This window comes from Ictidomys tridecemlineatus, chromosome 4 (assembly GCF_052094955.1).
Source record: "Ictidomys tridecemlineatus isolate mIctTri1 chromosome 4, mIctTri1.hap1, whole genome shotgun sequence".
NCBI classification, from domain to species: domain Eukaryota; kingdom Metazoa; phylum Chordata; class Mammalia; order Rodentia; family Sciuridae; genus Ictidomys; species Ictidomys tridecemlineatus.
The window spans coordinates 38,868,295-38,890,922 of record NC_135480.1 but is presented as its reverse complement, the minus strand read 5'-3'; the positions used below and the strand labels follow the sequence as shown (position 1 = coordinate 38,890,922).

The window sequence follows — 22,628 nt, the reverse complement described above, 5'->3', positions numbered from 1 at the left end:
AAAAATAATTGCATAAAAAAAATTAATGGAAAGTCGCCCCTTCATAGGTTCATTCTGTATTTTAGGTTTATCAAAGGTAAGAATGAGAAAGTATTTGAGACCTTATACAGAATTTAAAAATCTATCTGGAATTATATGTAATCAGCTAAATTTCATGAGTCAAATAAATCTCCAAGAAATTTTTAAAATATTATTAGGTAAAATATGACACAGCTTACCTAGCCCCCAAATTTCTACCAAACAGAATTATTAGGAGTTTATATTGAAACATTTTCAGAATTGAATATTGAACTGTTTCTAAATAAAGACAGCAACCTGTTTAAAATTAGGCTTGTCTCTCATATTAATATTTTAAATAGAAATACCTGAAAATGAGCTGCATTTAATTTTCAAAGTTTCAAAATCAGGCACAATCTCATTGAACTCTTGGGATGTAAAAAATGGTTTATAAATACACTTTTTAATAGGTATATTTTGAATGGAAACATAATCCCTTTCTATACCAATCTATAAATTAGGAGAAGAAATATAAATAATGTGAAATTTTCCGAATAAAAATTTTGTCACATGTTACAAAAAAAAAAGAAAATTATCTAAATTTTTATTCTGATGGCAATATGGGAAATTTTTAAACAGAAGGTATTAGAACCTATCTTTAATGGAAATTAGAATAATATTGGAATTTTGTAAGTTCTGACTACTCAGAAAATCTTTCATGAATAAAACTGTTTTCATTCAACTTCTTTTTTCTAAGTCAAAAAATCTCTGAACATGTATAGGCAGTTTCTGATTCTACATATTTTAATTTTTAATTCTATTAGTAGCTTCTCTGTTGCTGAAAGACAGATAAAAATAAATCATTATATGACATTTCCTTTTTGGTTTTTATTAATAATTTTAGATATTTTTATTCAAACTTGTTTTCAGAAAAGTTCTTTAGGTGATTATGGTATTATCTGCCATAAATAGATCTTAATAGAATTATTAATATACTCCATTCTGCTTCTCTGTTTATGAACATGTCTGTACACTTTTTGAATTTGCTGTATCTGAGCACTCTGTCGACATGGATTGAATGCAACTGCAATACTGGCCAAATAATAATTTAGGAGGTTTGTCATCTGCGCTGTCATCCTTGCTATTCCTGATGAATTTTCCTGAATCCTCTGCATATTAAAGAGGATAAGTGCAATGCTTAAATTTACATGTTTCAGGTCCACTCTTGTTTTCAGATGAATTGAAAGCTAGGGTCCTAGTGAGATAAGTGGGCATTAGCTCAGTGCTATTCTAGCAGGACAGAGGCAGCTGCAGGAGGTTTTGGTCATGGACAAAGCCACAGTTCAAAACCAGTGCTCTTGATTCACAACAAAGGGACTTATATGTAAAGAAATAATGTAAATCCAAATTAATATAGTCTATTGTTTTTATTGTTTTCTTCTCTTTCTTTTTCTTTTCTTTTTTTTCTTTCTTTCTTTTTTTTTTTTTTTTTTTGCAGCTTTTATCTGAGAATGAGCCCTAATTACATAGTTGTGCAACTGGGTAGAAAACAAAATATTCAACACAAACTTGACACTTCTCAACAGTGAGCAAGAAGAGAACAATTAAAGCTGGAGGTGGTGGGGAAAATTCTACTTTTAAAAAGAGGGAGATAAATAATTCTAGAATTTGATGATTAACCAAGCCAATTGTTTTTTCTTATCTTACACATACATATGTATACAGTGTAATATATTGTATAATGTAAGGCCTTCACTAAGTGTAAAATACTTCATAAATCTCAGAAAAATCTGAAATTATAAATATGCAGTTTGTTATCTACTAAGTTAAATGAGACAGAAAGAAAAAGGAAATAAAGGAAGGAAAATAAGCATACTTCAAAAGATTTAATGTCTCAGGACAGTGTAGTGGAACCCCCTTTCTCCACAAAAAGTCTTAACCGGGCTACTCCAGAAATCTTCACAATAATCAATTTTAAGACTATAAGCTAAAGAGTCTCTACAAAAGAGTTCAATGTAGTTAGACTTGCTATTTTCGTATTAACCTATTTTACTTGGCTGCTAGCCTGGAAGAAATCAGTGCTCCAGGAGCTGGACACCTCCTTACTAGTTTTTCACAAACATTATCCAGTATAGTAGTTTGTAGAAATGTGTAAACAAGGCCTCGGGACTTGAGCTGGAGCTTCACAGAGATGCCTACATTTCTAAGAGAAGAGAAATTATCTCCTGGGCTCCATGGTAACAACTGGCAGGGGGAGGAACAAAGGGGAGAAAATGCTCTCTCCTTCTCTGGTGTTGTACTTGAAGAGTTAACTTGCCCAAAATAGTGAAAAAAAAACTGCTTTTATGTGAACTTCTGCAGACTGTGAACTTTTGAGCTCCTCCCCTTACATGCTGGGTATAAAATTCTGAAACTACTTGAACTCGGGTTTCAGGGGATTAATTGATTACAGCAAAAACTGTGCCCTCTGAACCTGGCTGCAGCCAAATAAAACTGTGTCCTGCTATCTTCAGTTCCTTGCCTCATCTGTCCCTATAACAACAAAAGAAGTAAAATGTTAAAAGTAAAATAAAAAGTTGGTCAAGAAAAATCATGATCAAATTTCAGTAGAAAATCAATGTATGATAATGATCTCAAAGACAGAATTATGAGTCTAACTGAAAACCACTATTATTCTGATATTTCATGAATATCACAATTAAATTTGTGGGAAAAAAAATGGAAGTGCCAAACAGAGAAGAGTAAAGGAGAACCAAATGAAATTGTGAAACACAAGAAGAAAATGACAAGATGTGCTGAATGACAGGTTAAGATAAAAAAAAGAAACTAAGTTAAATTAAAAAAAAAGATTAATAAAAATTAACCAATCTTTTAAATAGAAAAATAAATAAATAAAGATTGAAAGAAAAACGCAAAGCATCTGGAAGTAGTCACACAGGATCAATAGGACTAATATTTGGGCCATTGCAGACCTAGAATAAAGGAAAAAAAGAGATTGGTAAAGGAAAACAGTTAGAAGAAGAAAAAATACAAAAATTTCCCCAAATTTGTGAATCTTTATAACTTAGGGATTCCAAAACCCTAGCCATCCCCAAATAAGGTAAACATTACAAAAACATGACTACAAACATCATACTAAAATTTCTGAAAACAAAAGAAAACAGAAAAGAAAAAGAAATGTTTTCTTAATTGAGATAGACAGCACTGACCTATAGTTAAGCTGTGATTCAAATGGCAGCAGATTTGTCAACAGAAACCCTGGTGGGTGAGAGGCAGGAGACAGTTTCAGGCCATTAAAGTGGAGAGTTCAACTCCAAACTTCATATCAGACTAATGTATTTTTCAGAAATTGAAGGGAATAACTCATGTTTTGGTGAATGGTAAGAAAATTTGACATCACAAATCTGCTATGATAGAATTGATAAGGTATTTATTTACTAGTTTTTAGGTTTTTTTTATTTTTTAGTTGTTGATAGACCTTTATATTTATATGTGGTGCTGAGAATTGAACCAAGTGCCTCACACATGCTAGGCAAGTGTGCTACCGCTGAGCCCCAAACCTAGCCTCCTGATAAGATATTTATACAGTTCAATGGAAAATAATAGCAGAGAGAAATCAGAAGGGTTAGAATTAAAGAGTAACAGACAAAGCAAATATATGAATAAGCATAAAGTACTATTTTTTTCCTACAACTTTCATAAAATATGCAGAAATGTTAGTTTTTGAAGGGATCCTCATTGAATACAGACAAAATATATATGGCAACTATAACATGAAGTAAGAAAAGTAAGAGAAACAGTATTTTACCTGAAGTAGCAGCAGAGTAACTGCAGTTGTGAGAAAGGCTGGCAGGTATAATTAAGCTCATAGAAGATTACTAAAAAATACAAAAACATACAGCCAAAAGCAATAAATAAATTTAAATGATGCTAAAAACAGCTAAGTGTTCAAAGGAAAAGATGGGGAATGAAGCATAATGAATATCTTTTCATTAAAGGAAAAAATACAAAATAAGTAATGAAACAATGGACCTAGGTAAATCTATATCAATGATTATGTTAAATTTATCTGACCTGAATACATCAGCTAACAAGCAGATAATGTCATATTAGCTTTTTTACAAAAAGGAGTCAACTCAGGCACATTAGCATATGACTATAATCTCAGTGGCTGGGGAGGATGAGACAAGAGAATCTCAAGTTCAAAGTCAGTCTCAGTAAAAGCAAGGCTATAAGCAAATCAGTGAGACCTTTTCTCTAAATAAAATATAAAATGGGGCTGGAGATGTGATTCAGCAGTTGAGTGCTTCTGTGTTAGTTCCCAATGCCAAAAAAAAAAAAAAAGAAAAAAAAAAAAGGAGCAAACGATATTTTGTCTAGAGGAAACTCATTTAAAATATAATGTGATAGCTGGGTTAGAAGCAAGAAAATAGGGAAATGATATATCATACAAGTACTAACCCAAGGACAGATGGGTGGTTATTTTAGTATCAGACAAAGTAAGCCTCAGAGGAAGAAATGTTACCAGGAGTAACGGAAAAAGGAAATCATTAATGAATGCCAAAACAAGCCATTCAATTCAGAGAGGACTTCCTGGTTTTCAATATGATGGTCCCTAAAAATAGTACTTCAAAATAGATTAAGCAAACAATAGAATTGGATGGAGAAATAGAAAAATCCATAATGTTATTTGGGTACTTCAACATCCATCACTAAACCACCTGGACTAATCTGTACAGAAGAACAAACCTTAACAAACTTAAATGATTTGAAACATAAAAGGTATATTATCTCAGCATAAGAGAATTAACAAAAAATTACTAAAAAGTATATATACATACCTTCTGCTTGAGGTTGAACTAGTGATCCATATTTATTTGATTTAAAAAGTATGCATATATAATCGGATTGTTAGTGGATAGTGTTTTATAAATGATAATTTAATAACAAACTGGTTATATTTTTGAGGTGTACTATAGACTTGATGTTTATTTTTCTAATTTTTATATTTATTATTGAAAGATTTATGTTGTAAGGAAGAATGATACTGCTCTTAAGAAAACAGGGATTGTTTCTTATGCAGTTAAACATAGGCTCACAAATCTCATAAGCAATCCTGTTCTGTGTTATTTCTTTAATGGAATCGAAAACATACATGCACAAAAACAACACAAACATGAAAGTTCATACAGTGTGTACAGTAGTTTCAATCTTGATCAACAAAAACTAAATATAAGCCAAATATCATTAGGGAATTTATAAACAAAATGAGGTACATAAAAAAAAGGAATGTTTGTACTGTTCAAACTATTAGCAATCAAATAAATTACTGGCATATGCAATAACAGAGATGGATTTCAAATATATTTTTTCGAAGGAAAAGAAGCCGGATTCAGAAAACTACAAGCTATATGTTTTCATTTGTGTACTTTTAGAGGAGCAAAATTAAGAAAATTAAATAGATCAGTGCAGCTCATTTAGATGACTAAAACAGTAGTGCTAGAGAATTTTTTGAGGAACATTGGAACATTCTGTATATTTTATATTGTGATTATATAAGAACATATGATTGTCTTAAATTTAAAGAATAGTACACTAAAGACAATGAATTGAACTGTACAAAATTTAAAAAACTAAATAAAAAATACTATGTAGATGTCTCTGGATGTAACAACATTAAGCCCCCAACACATATTTACTCTATCAATTTTATCCGTATTTGATCTAATGCAACCACTGCCTAAATGTAGGGACCAAGGCCAAATGTTTACTTCAGATAATACACTGCAGTTAAAGAATGTTGGAGGCAATTAGTGCACCTGACAATTCAATTTCCTGTATAATATAAGCCATTAGAAATTCAGGGGGAGGTTTAGAACTCAAGTCTTTCTTAAATAGCATAACTATCTGGGGTTGACATGTATGTCAAACCTTGCCTTTTTAGGTTTTCATGACTCCATTATATTCAGATGACATTCTAACTCACATGCTGCTTAGATTTGATGTCTGATTATTTCACTCTTTACTGCCTATTTCTATCTTCTCTCTCTCTCTCTTTCTCTCTCTCTCTCTCTCTCTCTCTCTCTCTGTGTGTGTGTGTATGTGTGTGTGTGTGTGTGTGTGTGTGTGTGTGTGTGTGTGTTTTCTACAAAGCCATATACCCAGCCCTCCTTATTTTGAGAGAGAGTTTGGCTAAGTTGCTGAAGCTGACCTCCAACATACTATCCTCTTACCAAGAACTTTCTTCCTATTCCATTTTAATTTTAAAGATTCAAATTTCTTTCCTGTAAGTCAATATTCTGAAGTTTTGGAGTCCCATGTTTGTATTGATAGGTATAAATGCTCTGCCTTCAAATGCAAATCTCTTTTGTTTTCAATTTGTCTACCTTTTCACCTGTTTGGGGTGGAATATAGCCTCCGCTGTCTACTTCACTCAGTTATTTTGTCCAGCTCAGCAAAACTTGTTCATGGATTTTATTCTCAGTATGACTGAATATGCACTTCACATGCCTCTATCAATCACTTTGTCACTAATCCAAACAACCATCCTCAGCTTTGGGTGGAAATTTTCAAGCTGACAATCATTTTGAGACAAAGATATTTTCAGTCATGATCTGTGAGAATGAGGGTAACGGAAGTCCTGCCTATCTTTCAGCAGAAGGGGCATTTGGGAATTTCATCACCATCTGCAACAATCTCGTTTGAGAAAAACTGCTGCATAGCATGTCTTGTACTGCAAGAGTTAGAGAAAAAAATCAATAACAAGATCCCCTCTTAAATAAAATCAATAAAACAACATTAAACATCCCATCTTTATAAGTGAAAAACATTCTGACTATAAATTAGACATTTCTGCTTGCCTTTGTGTAAAAGAGAATGCAAATTTTCCAAGTTGAAGTGGTAACATACTATTAGAATTTATCTTTGTCTTTAAGTTGTTAGTAAAAGGGGATTCAATAGAAAGTAGTTTAAACAGCAGAAAAGATTAATTAGCCTGTGGACTGGCATATTTAGTGGTATGGTGACAGTGGGTACTATTATGATCCAGCAACTTCAAATGGACCCCAAGGACCAGTTTCATTCTTATTCAATGGCCTGCCTTCAGTGTCTGCTTGCTCTTCCTTATACTCACTGATAGCTCATATGAGTTCCGAAAATGACAGGATTCTTTGTTCATTCAGAGAAACTGTAAGAATCTCTTCTTTACATATTAGATGAAACTTCACTCCATCAATGCTGATTGACCAACCATGGTGACCACTCCTGAATCAGTCATTCATGTGTGGCATGGTTATCTATCCTTTATTAAAAAACTAACATTAGTAGAGAGATGGGACTTTGCCTGCTTGAAAAGCAAGTAACATCCAATTCTTGGAGCTGGTGTGAGTTCAATCCCACCAGTCATTATGTGTTCTAAAAACTGAGAGGGAATAGATGAATTGAAAACTCATGATTTCTCACATTCCAAAATGCATATTGGGAGTGGCGGCAAAATTTTTTGTTGGATGAATAAATTAACTAATAAAGTAAATGTTTTTCTCAATTTGCCTATGAGCAGCATTAAAGACAAAATTCTTGCTATTCACATTCTATTTCCTCATCTTTAAAGCAAACACGTTAACTACCAAAGCTGTTATAAGAATTGGAAGAGATCATTCATTCAAAAGTCCTTAACCGTGTGAAAAGAGAAATTTGGGGAAGTTATTCTTTTTAAAGTATATAGATATTTTTTTAAAATGATTCGCAATTTGGCATAGATTTAATTTTTTTAAAAAATTGAAATATCCCCATTCAAATGAACCTTTTTAATTACATAACTTATAAATCTGAGTGCTTGAAAAGGAAGGAAATAAAACAGAACAAGATATCTAGATTAATTTTAAAAATAAATTTCTTCCTGAGGTGCCTGCATCATTCCCTGAAAATTCAAATCATCATTTTTTTTTTCTGGAATCTAGAATGTTTTTCTTTTTGTTTTTACATAAGTAATTCTGGAACATATAGGATCAAATAGATAATTGTTTTAGAAAAAGTTACATACAAATTACATAAAATGAGTTCTCTTATTTTTGAGTGTTTCATTATCTCTTTCTTTGATCTTATAAATTATTTTCATTTCTAAGATTCATATCTCAACATTGTATTGTCTTGAGCAACTAATAAAAAATTGGAAAGCGAAAAATAACCCTTTAAAAAAAGATTATCTTAGAAATTGGCAAATTATTATCATAATGGTCATTATTTTTACCAGTTTAAATAATCCTTTACTGAAGAGTCATAAACCTTAAATAGATGAGATGTACATGTTCTCTGTGTGCACATGTGTGCATATATGTATATATTCTTTTTCATATATATACATATGAACTCTATATACATATTAGCCATAAAATTATATAAATTAATGCATATACATGTATTAGTTATATGCATAAATTAATATATGAGTTATATATAACTGTGTTAATATATACATAAGTTATAAATATTTGTTTTATAATATATATTTGAGTTTTCTATTTGAGTGTTACATACATATATAGAAAGAGAATTTTATTCTCAGTTTAATCTTTAGCAAATAAATAGTTCTTTAATAGTACCTTTCAAAAACCATATCTATTAATTCCGCAGCACATTTAGAATTATGAGAGACCAAATCTACCACCCTATAATAGGAACAAATGTTGAGATACAAGAAAACTTCTGTTCTCAATTATTTTCTGAAAAGCTGGTCATACAATTAAGGGACAAAAATTATCCCATCTACCCTCTTTCCTGGGGAGAACACAAGGAAACTGCTACAGGATTCTTTAGATCCTTATTGGTCTGCAGATGGCACTAAATTTATATTAATAAATTTTACAAACTGGCTTTTTTTCTGCCATTTATTTGCCTTCCCACAAGTTTCCACCCAGAGATTCAAAGATCCTTTTCACTGTATTGTCACTTTAATATTTTACTTTTCTTTGTGGAAGATACTTCAATAACTTTGCATTGCCTGGTATAGAGGAAATATGTATGTTAATAAATTCTCTTTATTTTTCTCTTGTTTTTGTGCTTGCAGGTTCCTTCCAACTAAGAACTCATGAGGGTTTGAAGGAAAATTGTTCTTTCCCTAAGGAATCAGTTTCAGAAACTAGTATAATGTTGTGCTGCCTCAAATCCTGATTTTTCAGAAAAAGTGGACTACCTTCCTTATCCAGGTAGGATTTCCTGAAGCCAAAACAACCAACCAGATATGAGTGCATTGAATATACAAAACTTTAAACGTTCAGCTACTTTCATTTCTCATAATTAGAATTTTCATTTAAGGTCAGAGCCATGCTGATTACCAATGACTTTGGGAATAAACTTGATGAGAGCAGGCAGTCTCAGGAATAATTACAGAGCTTGATTAATCAAATATGTGAAAGATTTTTTTTTTTTTTGGCTATTATAACATCTTAAATGCTTAAAGCCATTGGAAATGACAAGGAAAAGAAAAACATGCTTTGAGATGCCAGGGAATAATGCTCCAATAAACTTAAGATTCCAAATTCCTGTTTAAAAATTAGTGTTTTAATATATTAGAGATGTAATAAAGGAAACATAACAGCACCATTGAAAGTCCTTCTATGCATGTGGTATTTGCTGCCATTAAATTATAGTATGGCAAATGCCATTTAATCATAAGGAAAATGATTGAGTCACAGCCCTTTCCCCCTCCTCACAATTTTAGTTTATTGTGTCTTTAAGTACAGATTTTTTTTTTTTTGTTTCAAGTACGGAATGAAGAGGAAAAGCAAACATGCTTGCTTGCTTTTGCAATTTTGCCACATTTCTTTATTATTTTCTCAGAGTTTTATTACTTTACAGGTAATTTGGTATAAAGAAATGCGTTTCTGTATCCAACAAAAGGGTAATTTTTAGTACACACCAATTATACCTCAATTTTAAAAAGTAGAATAAAGGTTCATTTTTATTTTTTTATTTATTCTTACTGGTTTCTTTTTAGTTTTACATAACATTATTATTCATTTTGACATAACTATAAAAGCATGCAATGTAATTTGTTTTAATTCACTGCCTAGTATTCCCCTCCTCTCTCCCCTGTTCCCTTCCCTGTACTCTACTGATATTTCTGCTACATATTAACAGATTATTTTTTTACTGTCTTGTTTTTAAATTGTGTCTTGTGGATGCACATCGATGGTGAGATTCACTGAGGCACATTCATACATGTGCATAGGAAAGTTAGGTCAGATTCACTCCACTGTCCTTCTCTGTCACATCGCTCCACCTCCTCTTCGTTCCCCTTTGTCTATCCACTGATATTTTTTTTCTATTTTTCCTTATTTGTGGATCAATATCCATATATCAGAGAAAATATTTGACTTTTGGCTTTTTGAACTGGCTTATTTCACTTTGCATGATAGCTTCAAGTTCCATCCATTTACCAGCAAATGTCATAAAGTCATTCTTCTTGTTGGATGAGTAATACTCCATTGTGTATATATACTACATTTTCTTTATCCATTCATCTATTGAAGAGCACCTAGGCTGGTTCCATTGCTTGGCCATGGTGAATTGTGCTGCTATGAACACTGATGTGGCTGCATCATTGTAGAATCTTGCTTTTAAATCTTTTGGATACATACTGAGAACTGGGATAGCTGTGTCATATGATTGTTCCATTCCTAGATTTTGAGGAATCTCCATACTGCTTTCCAGAGCAGTAGAACCAATTGGCAGTTTCACCATGAATGTATATGTATACCTTCTTGAACACATACTCACTATCATTTAATAGCGATGTGAACTAGGGATATTTAATAATCTACCTACAATTCTGCTTCCTCACTGGAAAATGAAAAATAGTAATACATATATCATAAGGTTGTCAGGAAACCTACATAACCTACACAAATACTCTCCTAATTCAGTTCTTTGAACACAACAGGTGGTTATACAAATGATTATTAAAAGTTTTAATCTTAGATTAAAAAAATCTAAGCAATAGCATATTCTTATACCAAATAGAATTTTTGTAGAAAACAAATAGAGAGAACACATTGTAAAATCTACACTTACTTTTCCTCAGTACACAGAAATTTTGTGCTTTTTGCACTTCTATTGTACATCAACGCTATATACTATTATGGAGGTTTGAAGAGTAATGAAAGTAAAGCTCCTCCCCCAAGAAACTCAGCTGAATTCAATGCAGTATTTTTAACACAGATATTCTAATTCATTACAATAGAAGTTTGGGTTAAGGAATATAAATTCAAATTTAACTGATTGGCATGAAATTGTTTTCCTCTGTACTAACACGCTGATTGAAAGACATTTGCAAATGGATCACTCCTGTACTCATAACCCTCTTTGGAACCTACAGGGAAAATCAGCATAGGAAAGCCAGTGTGATATTATTACAGATGTAAAAGCTTCACCAATCTTATTCTTCAGTGAAGATTATATGTGGTAACTTTGACTGCATTTTTTATTAAAAAGAGGAAAACTACTGACACATAGAAGACAGTTGGTAACTCCAATGCATACAGGCACAATCCAGCTTTGACTTACATTACAATAAGTTATTAGAGCAGATTATGCTTTGAAGATTTTCTGTGTGATGGGGCATCTCTTTTCAATGTTACTGTGGAGCATCTTCTCCTAACTCTAAAATAAATTGAAATTGTTTTTTGTTCAATGAAATTGAAGCATTCACAGTTTATTCAAAATCTACATGATACTGTTTAAAGAAAGAAAATGTCACATTTTAAAAAACTCAGTACATATTTAAAAGTAGAATGAAATAAGTTGCAGAGGAGTTGATAATAATTGTAGTGTTATATGATACCAGAATGTATGAGGGTTGAAATTTTTGTGTATTTTAATATGAAGTGCATTCCTAAGACATTTGTTGAATTATTTTTTTCACTCATTTTTAGTTATGCCTGGCCTTGATCAAATAGTAATCTCCTTTAAAAAAAATGGTTTTTGTGCATGTTTGAGGATCACAGCATGATTCTATGGGATATATACAGATGGTGAAATGGCTTATTCTCATTTCTGTACCTCAGTTAGTTAGCCTTAAAAATGAGAGAAATGTGCTGTTTTCTTCTCTCATGGAGGATTTGTATAAATCAGGGGGATCTTTGCACTAAATTAAGATTGTCTGGAACACTGCTCTTTTGAGTCCAGAAATCCCTAAAAAAAAAAAAAAAAATCTAAGAGATGAATGGAGTGTGGAACTCGTAAAGCCAGAATTTTTTCTTTTGTTTTATGATTTATGTCACTCAAATATTTTCAAAAACTTCATAAAAATTTACATCTACAAGTTTAAAAATTACACTAACATATTTGGCTGAGATAAATACTGAAATTTATTTGTGAATGGTGCATGTTAGAGATACAATTTTCCTCTATTGATAAACACTTGACTAGAGTGTATTCTTTCCTGCTGATTTGTAATAATATAACTTCCTAATTTCCATATACACGTAGATCTTTTTCTGAGCTTTCTCTTCAGTTTTATAATGTAATTAATCTATATGCCTCTCCACATAATTTTATCTATTCTGTCTTTGTAATAATTTTTAATGCTGAATGCCAAGTGCTTTTTATCTTCTTTAGAACACTCTTGTCTATTTTTTCCTTTTAAACTTTCCTATGAACATTACAAGGAATTGAGTAGAAATTTTATTCAACTTCACATTGGATTATTGGTGTGTTTAGGGGTAAATATTTTCTTTGTATGACAAGTAACTACACATATAAATTCTACCTATATTTGCACTTATTTAGAACTTTTGTTTCCTCTATTCATATTTTCTAGTTTTCCTCCTTAAGGACATATTTTTAAATTTTTGATCAAAAGGATATATTTGTTTCTGGATAATATAGCATGGCACATAATTTAATACTTTTTTCTAGATTTTTTAAGGACATATATTCACTTTTCAGTAACAGTAATATTTATTTTGTAATTTTGGCTGCTATTAATATACATTTGAGTTTATATAATGACATTTAGCTCCTTTTGTACAGTTTTTATTTTAAAAAAACATTTACAACTGGGAAAGCATCAATTAAAAATGTCAAGCAGTTTAAAATGTTTTCTGATAATTTGTTTACAAAGTTAAGTTTTTGTTGTTATTCAGTGTGGTGAGGTCAACGGATAAGGAGACAACTGACATTGAAATTATCATTGGTTTGCCACAGTTCTCAAGAGTTGGAAGTATAATGTGACACACAGGGACACAGAGGGAAATACCTGCCCAAGGGTAAGAGTTTGCTTTTCAGCTTTCCATTACTGTAACAAATACCTGAGACATTCAACTTAGAAAGAGAAAGGGTTTATTTTGGCCCAGAGCTTTGGAAGTTCCAGTGCATGATCATTGGCCCTGTTGATTTCAGGCTTGCGGCCAAACAGCACATCAAGGTGGAGACTATATGGCAAAATAAAGCCATTCAAGTCATGGCTAGAAGCAAAGAGAGATGGAAAGAGTTTGGAGTCCCATTACCCCCTTGAAAGGCATTAGTCCAATGATCTAAGATCTCCCACAGGGCCCCACATCTTAAAATTTGACCCCCTACCAGTAGTTCCAAGTTGGGAATAAAAGCTTTAACCCAAGGTTCTTTGGAAGACAATTAAGATACCGACTATAGCAGTTAGTGCAGATAAAATACTGAAAGAGCTTTTACTGTGGTTTCCAAGAAAAGGAGGCAGGGTAAGCAATATTTGAATTGGCTGATTTAAAACACTTCAGAGGGTTCTTGGAATTGGGTTTTGTCCCATGTTCTCTGGTACTTGGACTTGCAGTGATTAGGGAAGGAAAACATTGGCACTGAGTGAAATAATCTAATAAAGAGGGTGGTTAGTTAATGGGCTCCGTGTTGTTTGGTTGACATATGAGAAATATGTTCACAGACAAGTCATTTGCTATTTCTAAGAATTGGCCAGCCTTGGAAAAGGCAGTCTTTCCAGAGCCTGCAAGGTCCTAGATGTCAAAACACTATATATAAAACACTATATATATAGTAAATAAAAATGCACAATTAATATTTCATCTCTTTTTTTCTAACCCATAGGTCTCAAGAAGCAAACAGTGCTAACAATTTCATATTAGAAGTATTTTATGTATTTCAAAATTAATTGCATTTTTTCCACAAAGAAAAATTTACTCTAATGTATTTCTTTCATTTAACAATATATAGGAAAAATTTTCATATTGGTACATCTAAATTTTCTTTTATTAAATTAAGCAGATACAGAAGCCCATTAGACTACTATATTATGAGGTACTTGACAATTTTTTGCTGCAGGATATTGGATTTATTTCAATCTTTTGTTATTGAAAATAATGCTGCAATTAACCTGATTATTCATATATAATTAATACATATAAAAGGATATATAGGAAAAGAGAAAATTACTGATTCAAATGACCATGCACTTAGAACGATATTATTTGTCTTCTATGGAATTTAGGAGAATTTGCATTCCCACCAACACTGTTTATGCAAACCAGTTTCCTTCACACTTAAGGTCACTAAAAAAACATTTATCAAGAAGTTTATTCATATATATATGCATATACATCTGTTTATGTATTCATATATACAAAACATATGTACATATACTTAATATATTATTTTGTGATATTTTATTTAAAATGTTTATAGTTATATTTCAAATATTTTCCCTAATTTATTATTCCTCTTTTATGATTTTATATCAATATTCTACTAATTTTATAAAGTGTTTTTAGAACTTTTCTCTTTTTACCTTTTTCTGAATACCTAATAAAAATCATTTGTTCCTTGAACGCATGGTATAACTGGAGTCTCAAATTTTTGTGCCTTGTTTCTTTAGTAAACAAATTAGGATTCATAGATCTCATCAATGATTTGTATCTATTTTGTATTCTGGAATTTGCTGGTGGTTTTAATTTAAGAAAGTTTTAATGATGTTAATAGAAAAAATTTAGAATTACTTGAAGAGTTCGTTTATTTTATTTACAAATAAAAATTGTGCTCCAATTTAAAATGACTTGTCCAAATATTAATACATTATAATTCTCTCAAAAAACTCCGTAATTCCTCAATATTCCACAAAAATGTTAGCATTGAACATCTACAAGTGCCACGAACTTTAAAATAGTAGTATATTTTTCTTGCAGTTCTCTTTGATATATTTTGTATGCAATCAATTTAACAGTGTTTCAGAGATAAATGACACAACTGAGGTAGTTTGTCTCTGTCAGAAATATTTTAGAAAATTTAAAAAACAACAACAATGAAAATCTAGTATGTCAAAAATAAGCATTTTCTAATTCAGTGTGGTTAGACTTATGATCCTTTCCTATCTAGCTTTGATCATTATGCTTTTTTCATTCTGTTACTGACAGCTAACCCAGGGACCTGCTGGATCTTGACTGGCTGGGTTCATCTTCCTGCCATATATGAAACAGATAGAAGATGGAAAAATGACCAAAGTGCATAAAGTTCAATGTTTATTTTTTGGTCTTTCTTATATTGATGGAGTACCAGTTGGAGGTCCGGGTTCTTGGCATCCTAAACAAATAACTGAAACTGACTGAGACACACAAAAGCAACAGAGCACAGATTTATGAAAAGTGAAAGTAATATTCCTTCATAAAATAGATCCCAGTGGGCTGATGGAGAGAGAGTGGCCCAAGGCTCCTGATGTCTAGGTATGTCTCATCTTCTATGCTGATCTGTGCCTCATTCCCCTCCCTGCAAACCTGATTGAATACATAACCCTATTTGCTCCCATTTGTTAGTGTATTTTATCTAATTAGAACATGGAACTTCTGGGAGAAGTTGACTCTGTATTAAGCCCTAGGTGGTGGGAGTTGCCATGGTAATAGGACTTAGCCTAAACAGGGACATGATGACTCATCTCTCTATCATGTACTCCAGCTGGAATTTTTCTTGTACCCTGCCTGGACCATCTTGACATCTGTACACTCCTACCTCATTTTATCTATTTCTTTTGCAGGTCGGTGGTAGAATGAAGCCAGCAAGATCCAGGAAGCATCCTTGGGAAAGGCTATGGGCTCAAGAAAAGAATCTGCATCCCCTGTGGAGTGTGCTCATCATTATCTTCACCCAATTTTGTTCTGAAGCTTAAGCCCTCAATTTTGCTAATAAGTCTGCCTCTTATTGCAGATGAGAGTCAGCAAGAATGACTAATACTATCTTCCTGTAATTCCTTGGTCCCTATTTTAATAAGTGGGCCTTCTCTTCAGTGGAAGTGCATTGACATAATAATAACTTAACCCACTAAAATTGTCATAGAGTTCACAAGATGTTTTACACACAAAAAAAGTTACACCATACTATATTTTTCACAAATTGAAACAAAAGCACTTTTTCCTAATCTTTTTTAAATGCCGATAGTTGCACTACTGACATCTATTTAGAAGTATTGTAATGTCAGTAGGGTGTCAATTATTTTTTATTTTAAATTGTATGGTTCCATTTTTACAGATAGAAAGTGAGACTCAGAGGCTTACAAAACAGCCATTTAATCAAAGACTATAATTCATTCACAAGATAGACAGCATTTTTCAAAATATACCATTATTGAGTTTAGTAGTATTTATCAGCAAATATCCACTGGGAAAATTCTTTCCCTTTCTTAAAGTTCCATCATATATATTGCCTCTGTACACCAAGACCAATCAAAAGAATAGTAAGAACACAAGAGATATGAGTAAGCTTTATATTTGAATTCCTTTACTTCTCAAAACCTATTTCAGTGAATGACATGATATTTGTGGAAAGTTAATAGTTACAGATTTGTATTTAATGTGATGTGTCATAATTTACTTTTTGATACTGAAATTAGTTTTCCTAAGCAATGTGCATTCAGTAAGATATAAAAAGCAAACACATTGCATTGGAGGTAATATATGGGTAAACTGTGAGTTAATTCTGTAACCATGCCAGAGAACATTAATGAATATTTTCATAGTGTGGAAATTTTTAATGAAGAAAAAAATGATGTTATATCAATAACAGAAATTCACTCACTTGGTTTAATATTAAAAGCTAAAATTCAAAAAAATGGGGCAAGGAATTATCTCTTTATGGCGACATTTTTCTTTTTGCAATTGTTTTCAAATGCCAAATTTCCAGGGATGTTTGCAGGCTTAATTTAGGGGACAAGTACTTATTACCCTAATTGGTTAATTGCACCCATCATTACTCAGCAAATAAAATTATATTACCATAAACAAGCAAGAAAGCAACACTGAAATGACCTCCTACACTGGAAATGTCATTTTGTTATTTTAATAATCGGATATTAGAATAATCCTTTTCCCCCTTCATTTCCACTAGCACAAAGCTTTTCTTTTGCAAAGGTCACAACTAAAAGGAACAATTTGGCTTCAACTCTAATACCAATAGATACCACTTCAGTGGCTTTTAACAGAGCAGAATTGGCTAGAAAAGAATGAGTGAAAGTCTCTTAGGGTATTTGTGTATTCAGAACCACTGAGCCATGAAGCCAAATGTGGTGCCACTTTCCTATTAGATTAAAAAAAACAGAAAAGAAAACTGCAACAACAATAGAAAGACAACAAAAATCTTTTTTAACTTGCCTTCAAATTTGCTTTCTGATTCTTATGTAACATGTTTGTTAATTATTTAATTGCTTAAATAAGTAAAAGCCAGTATTAAAATAGGCCCATTATTCTTTACCTCACTGAGCTATGAAACATAAAATTATATAATTTTCATTGATCTTCATACATAATCGTTGTGTTGAAACCATTTTTCTTCAGGGCAATAGAAACTGATTCTTAGAGATAGGCAGGGATTTGTCCAATGTCTAACAGCTGAGATTCTAAAATCCTGATAGATTCTATTGTATCCTTTCTCCTGATCATTCAGGCCCTTAAATTCCCTCTGTGGTTCTGATATGCAGTTCCACATCCTTAGAGCTCACTCTGTCCTTTTCTCCTAGGCTTTATAATTCAGAACATATAAATGTCTTTTTTTTTGTATTTCTGACATACATGACAATATTGGAATGCATTACAATCATAATTATCCATTCACAGGACAATTTTTCATAACTCTGTATATAAAGTATGTTCATGCCAAAGTATGCCATTATACATGAGCTCTCTTATTATTTGTTTTTGTATTATAATTCTTAATACACCTTTATACCACCATTTATCATATCTGTTTGTATATAAGGTATGTTGACACCAAATTCACATCTTCATACATGTATTTTGTATAATGATGAGAATCTCCTTCCACCATCCATGCTCAAGTGTCTTTATAAAGGAAAGTCTTTGTCACCTCTCCTAATTCTACATCCCCATAGTTCATTGTTTTTTAGCTTTTGAAATCTAATGGGCTCTCTTCAATTATAGATGTTTTTTGTGTGTACTTGCCCGAACTCTTCTTTTTTACCCTCTGATTCGTGTCTTCATGAAAAGTAATTTTTCTGTTATTTTGCCAAGGTGTTGAGGGAAGGGGAAGAGAGATATAAAAGTAGAACACAGATTCTCTCCTTGGCTAAAATGATAAACATAAACAAAAAGTGAAGCAGTTCAGTATGTTCCATAATACCACATAATCACATCATTTTCAAAACTGTTTTGCTTCTCCATTGTCAAAAGTTAAAAATAGAAGTAAAGAGATTTTTCATTCAAGTTAAATAGTCAAGAAAGACTTTATTATGGACTATTGCAATAGAGTGGAGAGTCTGAATTCAACTCTGTTGAAACAAAAGATAAGAGATAATTTAATTGTTGTGGTAAGCTAGTGTTAAAGTAGGAAGTGGGAAAGTTGATCCAAATCACCTGATGATTTTATCACCAAGAAGTTATTTTCTGAGTTAGGTTCCCATTCTCTCTTAAGAAACTGGGAGTCAGGGGCATTATCTTTCTTGCTGACTTCTTTGCAAAGAATTGGCACATGGGTCTTTCAGAAATATATCCCTGGGTTGTAAAACTTTCAAGAGGCAGAGAAAATAAATAAATTACAATTCAATGACAAAGAAAATAAATATTTATAATTCCAAGTTTTCTAAAGTAAATGCAGTAAAAGAACTTATAGACAGTAAGAATATCATCTGTAGTTGATAATTTTAGTCAAGTTGATTAGAATGAGAGGCCCTCTCATTCACAATCTACTATATTATATTTACTATAGTGCTATATAATTTATCATTTAAACAGAATCTGATACAATGTTCTTCTATGGTGGGTTTACTGATCAACCAAATTATTTCACTAAAAACTTGATTTTTTTCCCCTCAAGTCCTACTCTGTTATTGCCTCCATGTGTGCCGAGTTCTCATACTCACAAAATTGGTACCAAATTTTAAGTTGTTTCTAAAAAACTAATATATTCATGTAATATATGTATTATGGTAAAGTGCTAGCAATTTATATCAGCTGAGGATAAACATATATATCCTCAGTTTACATATTCTTTCACATTCTACATTCTCAGAATCTGTGTGTGTGTGTGTGTGTGTGTGTGTACGGTGTATCAGAGAATTTTTTCTACCAACCAACTGTTAAGAGCTGGAGTTTTTACTGTGATATTTGATTTTAGTTAGTAATGTTCAATAATTGGATTAGGATAATACAGAGAATGAGTTCTGAAAAGAGCATATTAAAATAAATCATCTTTTTAAATTTATCAGTTTTTTTCAAATATATACATAATAAAAATCCAGTTTCTACATTTAGTGATGACAGAGAAGCCATTAGGAATAACTCAGTTCTGTTCTCCTCCCCCAAATTATACTTTTCTTGCCATATTAAATATGAATAAACCACTACTCTGTACAATTGTTTCTGTTTTTCCAAATGTTACATTTAGAAAAGCCTTCTGTAATTATAATTGAAATTGTGTTGAACTTAAAATGATTATTGGAGGAGAATGAACATTCTAAAATCTCTGAATTTCCCTCCTAGAACATTTAGAAAAATAATCATTTCATTCTGTAAGGGCTCTAATTGATATTTTATACATTCTTCAAAAAATTCATCCATGTATTGAGTTTATTTAGAAGCATCTTGTATTTTATTATTATTGCAAATAAGATCATGTATTTTTATTAAAAACAAGCAATACTTGATTTTTATTTATCTCTACCTTTATTATTATAATGTTTTTAAATTCGTTTTTAAAATTTTACTGCTATTAAGGTTGAAGGGATCTTATGTTAATTTTACATCTAACAATTTTCAGACCTCAGTAATTAATTCTAATATATTTCTACTGATTTTCTTTTACTTTTTTTTTTAAGACTATCATAATTTTTCCAAAGACTGATAGTGTTGCTTCCATGTTTAATGTTTATATGTTTTTGTACTTTTATTACTGCTTTGGTTTTTTTCAATCATTGTTGAATTGATTTGGTGATTATTAATTTTTTTCTGTTGTGTTCCTGGTATTGAAATAGAAGTGTTGAATGTGATTATGCAAAAAATAAAAAATAAAAAAATAAAAGTATTCTTAACAAATTGAAGCAGTTTCTTTTTTGTTTGATATTTTATCATGAATCAGAATTAAGTTTATATGCTTATCTTATTAATTTCTTGATTGAATTGTAAACTGCATATAACCTCACTCCTCTAATTATCACCTAGATCATAGAAAATTTACTGTATGCACAAAAGAAACGACTCACTTTGTTCTCCCCTCCCTTTCACACAATAATGGTGACTGCTGTCACCTTCTAAAACATCTGTCAGTACTGCTTGTTTCTTAACTTTATATAAGTGGGAATACTTCAGAAGTCATCTTCTACTTTAAGAATCTTTTATTCAGATATTCGTTATAATATATACATTGTAATGAGTAGATGTAGTTATTTCAATAATTGTGATCCCTGATAGTTTTCAGTGGTTTGAATGTTATGCATGTATCCATTCCAGTGATGATGAATATTGTTTTTCTCTAGTTTTTATATCATGAATTGTACTTCTCTGCATTCCTGTGTATTTTTTATTGTAGAGAATACATGTGAAAATATAATGAATATATATATCTAAGAATAGAATTGTTGAAGAAAACATATGTACATATTCAACTTCCTTGGATATTACCAAATAGCGTTCCAAATGTTTGTCCCAAATTAAATCAGCTCTATGTGAGTAAAGATAGATTATATTTTTTTAAAAAATCAGTATCTATCTTTTTGTCTGTCGTTTTAGACATTCCAATAAACCTCCTGTGGTGGTCTTTTGGGGGGGGCATGGGCGAAACCAAGGATTGAACCCAAGGATGCTTAACCACTAAGGTGCTTAACCACTGAGCAACATCCCCAAACTTTCTTTTGTATTTTATTTACAGACAGGATCTCACTGAATTGCTTGTGGAATCTCTGAGTTGCTGAGGCTGGCTTTGAACTCTTGATCCCCCTGCTTCAGTGTCCCAAGCCACTGGGATTACTGGTGCACTACCACACACGGCTGCCTGTGGTGGTCTTGAATTGTGATTTTAATTTATGCTTCTATGATGACTGAGGACTATTGGCAAATTTGCACATCATCACTTGTAAAGTTGCTCTTTGAGATTTTACCCATAGTTTTAATGAGTCTCTAAATCTTTTTATTTTTTATTTTTTTGTAGAACATTATATATTTTATGTGAATTACTTTGATGGATATATGTACTACAAAATACCTTCATCTACTACTCTTTGACTTTACTTTTTAAATGGCACTTTAGAAAATGAATATGAAATTTATATAGCCTAATTTTCTATGTCTCCTGTTTTAGTGCCTTTCCAATTCTGTTTAACACATTTCTATCTACCCGAATTTTGGAGATATTCTTCTCTTTTGTATAAAAAAAAATCATCTGCCTTTGACATTTAGTTTCAGGTTTATAGTTCCTCCAGTATTTATTTTTGTCTATGGAACTCTATTAGTTTTCTGTGACTTTAGTAACAAATTGTCATAAACTAAATGGCTTAAAACAACACAAATTTATTATTTTACAAGTTCTATAGGTCAGAAATCTAACACAGATCTCACTGGACTAAAAGCAGCATGTCAACATCCCTTCATTATTTTCTGGTTTCACTGATGGGAATCTATTTCCTTGTCTTTTCCAGAAACTAGAATCCATCTTCATTTATTGGTTCTTGACACCTTCCATCTTCAACAAAGGCAACCCATGTCCATGTATTAAATCACTCTCTATCCTTCCACTTTTACGAACCCTTAGGATTACATTGGGCCCAACCAGATCACACAGCATGTCTCCATTTTAAACAAACTGAATTTAATCAGCAATTTTAATTTTTCTTTTTTTTTTAAATGTAAGGTAAGGCATTCTGAGGTTTAGGAAGTAGGACACTGGCATCATTGAACATTGATTTTCTGCCTACCATAGATATGAAATAAAATTTAAATTTCATGTCTATTATTAAATTCCATCAAATATCACTTAATAAAGATCCACTACTTATGTCAAAAAATCACATATTTGGGTCTCCTTCTGAACCTTCTCTTTGGTTCCTACTGTCTTCTCCTGTGTTGACAACATTTTACTTTAATTCCATTTCAATGATTTTGATATCTAGTAATCCTGTAGATGAGTTATTTTTCTTCAAGATTGCTTGGGATACTCTTGAT

At 31.6% G+C, this 22,628-nt stretch overlaps 1 protein-coding gene across 12 annotated transcripts in view; it reads right to left on the bottom strand.

Moving 5' to 3' along the window:
• Positions 1-22,628, bottom strand: part of LOC144377071 (uncharacterized) — a 411,176-nt gene that overhangs the window by 348,073 nt on the left and 40,475 nt on the right. For 2 of the 12 annotated variants that reach the window (XR_013437682.1, XM_078046328.1), the window contains exons 3-5: positions 3,806-3,875; positions 3,207-3,255; positions 1,502-2,969 (exon numbers count right to left, since the gene is read on the bottom strand). The exons of 8 other annotated variants lie outside the window; for them this stretch is intronic. Coding sequence is in view for 2 of the 4 variants with exons in the window: in XM_078046328.1 (XP_077902454.1) it covers positions 3,225-3,255; positions 3,806-3,875 (101 nt within the window). In the remaining 2 variants the exon portion in view is untranslated. Of the gene's footprint in view, positions 1-1,501; positions 2,970-3,206; positions 3,256-3,805; positions 3,876-22,628 lie in introns of those variants that run through there. 2 more of the 12 variants (XR_013437683.1, XM_078046329.1) reach the window with 1 other exon arrangement.